At 33.8% G+C, this 6,000-nt stretch overlaps 1 protein-coding gene across 3 annotated transcripts in view; it reads right to left on the reverse strand.

Annotated features, from left to right (window-relative positions):
- Positions 1-3,298, reverse strand: part of LOC150098119 (uncharacterized) — a 67,748-nt gene extending 64,450 nt beyond the window's left edge. Inside the window, exon 1 of one of the 3 annotated variants that reach the window (XM_090406228.1) lies at positions 2,322-3,298. In XM_090406228.1, coding sequence (XP_090262354.1) covers positions 2,322-2,337 — 16 coding nt within the window. In that variant the 5' untranslated portion in view covers positions 2,338-3,298. The remainder of the gene's footprint in view (positions 1-2,321) is intronic. The other 2 variants (XM_090406227.1, XM_090406226.1) reach the window with 2 other exon arrangements.
- Positions 3,299-6,000: the final 2,702 nt, after the last annotated feature.

Consider the following 6,000-nt stretch of genomic DNA (forward strand, 5'->3'; position numbering starts at 1 on the left):
TTATTATTATCAATCATAAACGTATTAAGTGATAGAACTGGGGATTTGGTATTTGTTGTGATGACCTGTATTCGTTGAGAGGAAAACAAAAGCATTTGTTGAGCCAAACAATATGGCTGTTTACATTGTTTTGTCGAGTATTCGGAATATTTAAAAACAATCTTTCTTTCTAGACATGCAAAACTATTTTTAATTTATTATTGAAAAATAGTTACGACTTTAAATAAGACTGACTTTATGACGTGTCATTCTGTCTATCTGACGTCTTAATTTTATTCCGATGATTTACGGCTAAGAAATATTTAATGATATAAAACCACAAGGATTATTTATATCAGCATTTTTAAAGTTTTTGAGGCTGTGAAACCATACGTAAAAATATAGTAAAAAATACACACAGTATATTATCTTACAAATAATAAAGTAACATAACTGATCTAGAAGTAAGTCAGTTTAATAAAAATTAGCATTTCTCCCATTCAATGAAACTTTTTTTTTTCTTCATAAACTACATTTAATACAAGTTATAAGTCCGTATGTTGTAAAGAATCCTTACAGGCTTTCGCGAAATATTTTTATCCTTTTTATATACTTAAATCGAATTTTTGTGCATAAATACATATACATGATTTGAATTTATTTCAAAAATTAACAAATTACATCCAAAATAAACTGTAATTGCTTCTCTTACAAGAAGTAATTCCAGTGAGATCTACAAAATGAGAAATCCTCATTCTATAAATTAGTCTGGACCAACACCGTGATAGAATAAGAGAAAAAGGTCATTAATAATCCTCTGAAATGATACTGAAGAATTACCTTCATACAAAAAAATGGAAACTTTAAAATATAGGAAAAAAAACCCAGTAGATCCTGATGCAAGAAAGATCAAGAATCGGACAGTAAATACGTGTTGTGAGAGTGCTTCTTATTCAGATTTGCATATATGGGTGAAACGCTTGTGTACGTTTGACACTGTCTGCATTCGTGCAGAAACAAGAAACGCTGTAGTCATTGGCATTCTAACAAAGTCAGAAACAGTTAATTATAGCAGTTCGGAATTCCAAGAGGCGTATAGGAAGAAGACGTGCCAACTAAATCCACGCGCGCGCGCGTGTGTGTGTGTGCATAAACATGGAACTTGTTAAATTCCTTTAGAATGATCTCATAATTGCAAATAAATCGTCATTAATGTGGATAAGTGTCAACTATGAGTTTGTGATGACTTCATTGCATTCCAACTACATGAAAACTATATTCTTTCAAAGAGGAGCATGCTCAATGGACATAGACCCATTGAAGTTGTGTATTTTCAATAAAATAAAAGCACTGCCTCCTTGTTGTCTAGAATTTTATTGGTTCTACACATTAAATAGACTCTTTTTTTAGACGGTAAGAAGGTTTTAATATAAGTTCTTCATTTTTCCTTGCAATTTTACGCGAATAATCCATAAGAGTTTCCTTATAACAACTTATTAAAGGAACCGAAGTTATTTTAAGCCATTTTGCATTTCTCGATTCTAGGCAACAGACGCATACATCTCATCGAATCTAACAGGCATCAAGAATTCAAGTAAGATAAATGATTAGATATGATCTGGTTGGGTATATAAAGAGTTTTGGTTGTTCTAGACATCACCAGAATCCATTATGCAATGCACTTCCCTCTGGACTTATCTGGATGGACTAGAGACCCTCACAATCATTGAAGACACGCTAAAAGTGAATCCCATAAATACATTATTTAACAACCTCAGAAAGCGAATGGTGTGTTAGACTATCTGTTCCCGGAAGCTATGAACCTCGTGGCATATATGATAGCACAGGGATCATACATGAAGATGCTCTGATCCAGAGATCGTATTCTAATAATCATTCAGTGATGACTCAAGTTGTCAGAGACAGAAAGTATTCCTATGAATATGAGTAACTACGACAGTGCGATTTCGAATGTTAAAAATGTTTCTTAATCTAGAGGAGAATGTAGGCTGTTAGTAACCATATATTAATATGCGTGTATCGTCATAATGTTCGTTTAAATGCTAAATACCGAAAAAAAGAAAGAAAAAAGATGGGGGAAGCGGTAATATGCGTTAAGTACTATCTCCTGTAGCTCTCAGAAGTATATAGCAAAACATATTGTCGTATCTCGACAGTAACTTAATTATTATATACAACATGTGCATTCAACCACTGTAAGGTCATTCAGGCTAGAGATAAGGGTTATGTTTTATACTCACGTGAACCATAAATGGGCACTCACTTAACCATTTAAACATCACGTGACTACCTCCGAATAGCCATTACGAATATGCGCTTACCTTGGCTGTTCTTCATTCTTCCATCAGATAAATGTACAATACGAACACACACACCTCAGCTAGCGGAAACGACTGGGTTCAGTTCTACTACGGCCATTCTCCGTTGCCCGGGGAAACGGTCCAACACCACAGGGCGTTGCCGGCAGACCCAACAAGATTTTCTTGTACTAAAAAGCAAGCCCACGGAGATAACATACAAACTGATAAGTAGCAGACCTATCCACAATATCGATAATGCCTAAATCGAAGCTATTAATTCGCTTTACTTCCGTTAAAATACTTCCCAGTTTCCACACTGAGCGAGAAACAACCACGCATGCGTCAGCCAACAACGGTATTTCTGGGAGACACTTTATTTTAAAGGCGGTTATATTTTTTCGCGCTAGAGAGCGCTGCTTGAATGCTTGTCCCATAACAGTTGACAGCGGCAATTACTTTTCAAGGCAAGCAAAAAGAAATCACTTAATGAAATCTTTCACAGCAGTTCGTATTAAATGGCGTGTTCGTACCAAACATGTTAGATTCTCACATTATAATATCGTATGATATTAGTTGACAAACGATGCGTGCATTTTAGCATTTAATTAGTGTGCAAAAATCGTAAATATTAGGGACGAAATTCTTCATTCGAGAGGCAATTGCTAACGATATAAAGCAAATGGTCTTTCGCTAAATTGACGCCCACTTAAATACAGGAAATAATAGATTATATCTATAAAGGAGTCTATTATGTAATTTAAGCGAACAACTGGATATCGCATTTGACCTTCTTATTCTGAACGGGGGGGGGTATAAAAACAGAAGAATGCTATGTACAGAATTTCTGAAAAACTACAACTTCTTGGTAAGAAATTCTTAATATTAGCGATTATGGTTGTTGGTTTTTGATTGTTTTAATTGTTTTAATATATTTGTAACAGATGTGTCGGTTGCCTTTTCCATAGTGATTGTCGTTTTTATATGCGACAGTTAGTTGTTCTAGGTTTGTTATGTGATATATGTTTCTGATTATTCTGTAGTTAATATCAAAATAATATTTTTTCTATAACTATATAATAATTGTTTGGTTGTTAATATTTTATGTTCTGTCACTGAAGTACGAATAAATTTGACAACAGAACTCAAACGGAGATGGCAGGATTTTTTCATTCGGTGTACAGGCAAATCAGTCATGAGAACACTCGCAATTAAGTCATAGACAAAAAACACTGTTGTGAGTAGTGATGGGCGGTAGATGACGTTGACGGTGGTAGTAATATCGTGTGTATTTGGAGAATTAAGTCGTAGCGGAGATGGTGAGATGTATGTAGTGTAGAGTAGAGTAGAGTGCTCTATCACAATGAGTCCTTGGAGGTTCACGTAATAATAATGATAATCTCTTTTTTCTTCCAGGTCACCTTTATCATTCTGTTTTGTAGTCATATTAGTCGCTTTATATAATAATAATATTTTCATGAAACAAAAGCATTTAATATGTCTCAAAAATTTACTCCGTGCATTTGACATTTTGTATGATATAACAATAATAATAATATGTGTTTATTACAGCATGAAGCTGTTTTTCTAATAGGAATATAACGAACTGATTATTTATACTTTCTTCCTGTTTGATTTATAAATAATATCTCTATAAATTATTTCGTAGTAAGAAATTTTTGCTCTAATAGAACGTCAGCAAGATAATTAATTTATACTTGTTCATATGGAAACGAAAGGTATGTCGAAATCGAAGGGTTCCCCTCTTAATTCTGGCAATCAGTCTTTAAAATCTTAACCTGAATGAGCGGTTTCACTTTGTTGCATTAGGTTAAGAGTGAAAGCATTTATACCATTAATTTTGCTGCTGCTCTTCATATCATAAAATGCTTAAAAAAAAAACAAGGAAGCAGGATCAACTTCGTACAGGGCTGGTTTTACTCGTAAGCTAAACAAGCTTAGGGACTCGTATTACAACGGCAGCGTATCAGCATAGCTAACCTGAAATTTACCCAGCAGACGGCCTCTTAAACGTTAAAGAAAGTTTTTTTTTTTTTTTTTTTTTTCAATTGAGGTGAGAATTAGCCGATCGCATACAGAGATGGAAGGACTACTAAAATCTGGGTGTTTCATCCTGCAAAATAAACAAATTAGCCAGAAAAATTCGCTGCAATTATTTGCAGAGGGTTGTTCTGGTTTAATTTCTTCGGCCATAATTATAACTGGACTATTTTTGTGTTCTAGTTTCTTTTCTTTCTTTCTTTTTTTTTTTTTCAGGAATTTTGGATCCTGCGTTATGCATGAAGCAATCTTTTTTCCCATCACACGTTACCAATGTTTCTTTTAAAACGCAGCAGTTTCCAAAATTTATTTCGCTGTACTATTATTAAAGCAACTGATATAACCACAAGAAAGAACATACGAGGATAGAAGAATATAAGAACATAAGTTACTATGAAACCACTTCATAACTCTGCTACTAGCGTGTTCTTTATTATGGTTATTTCAGTTACTTTAGTATAATTTTTGTTCTAGGTGTTTATCAGAACTTTCCAGATTCCCCCCCCCCTCTCACCCGTATGCTAGAAAGATTTTCATTGTGCCTTCTCCAAATCGTAGAAACTACCATTAAACCACTTACATCTGGATGTAAGTAGTTAAATTTTGCATTTAAATTATTAGAATATAATTTATACACTTATAATTTAGAAACTTTCGGATTCGCATTTATACGTTCTTTGGCAAATGAAAATTTTAACTCAAATATTGGTTTAATTTAAATGATATTCCACGAAAGGCGTTATAATAGAGTCCGTGACGCGCATAGTACTGAAGAGCAAATTATGTGATTGAAATTGCTATTTTAACATCACTTGTCATTTTCTCCGGCAGAGGACGCTACTCGCATCTTGGCAAAATGCTTTAAAACCTGACATCATATAAAGATGACATGGGAGCAACAGTTATGACCAGCACGTGAATGATAATTTTTGAAATTTCCTAATGTGTGAGTTTTAAGGAATTCAACCAAATATCGATATATTGCTATTCATTGTCTTTCATTTGCAAATAATTTTAAACAACTTTTTGAACTCTCTGGTCACATGGTAGTTACGCTGCAATAAAGAGAGAAATATTAAAGCAAAATAAAAGTGCAATGGTAAATTTTTATTTTGCTTAATGTATTTTGAGAGGATGTCTGGGTATCCTTATAAATACGCAGCGTTTCCGGTTCCATAATACTAGACTAGCAAAAGAAAGCCGTTATTGATTATATTATTATAGTCACAGATGGCTAGAGGCCTTTTCTTTCAAGGTCTTTTTTCAGCCAGTTCCAAAATTCGTCGCTCTTTCGTGAGGGAAGTAGAATTTTGTTTTTCTTTATGAAATTCGACTTTTAATCCTGGAACTGGCTCTCCACCGATTTCCAAAAGTTAGTGCTAAAAGAGTTCTGTTTGCTCTCTTTTAGGAATAAAATATGGGTTATCTTATTTGTTCATTCGAATTAACATAAATAATGATTGTTAATTATATCTGGTTGATAAAGGGGAGAAAGAAGTGTGTTACCTTGAGACAACTTACATGAGGTGGAGTTAACTGGAGAAAGAAAGAAAGAAAGTATTAGAACATTAAATCAGTTAACTTGCGGAGTGAAGTCACTCCACAGTTAGCTTCTTTTTTTTTCCTTTTTTTTTGTCCAAGG

Source organism: Typopeltis vanoorti, chromosome 16 (genome assembly GCF_054136105.1).
Source record: "Typopeltis vanoorti isolate ZY-2024b chromosome 16, IOZ_Tvanoo_1.0, whole genome shotgun sequence".
Lineage (NCBI taxonomy): Eukaryota > Metazoa > Arthropoda > Arachnida > Uropygi > Thelyphonidae > Typopeltis > Typopeltis vanoorti.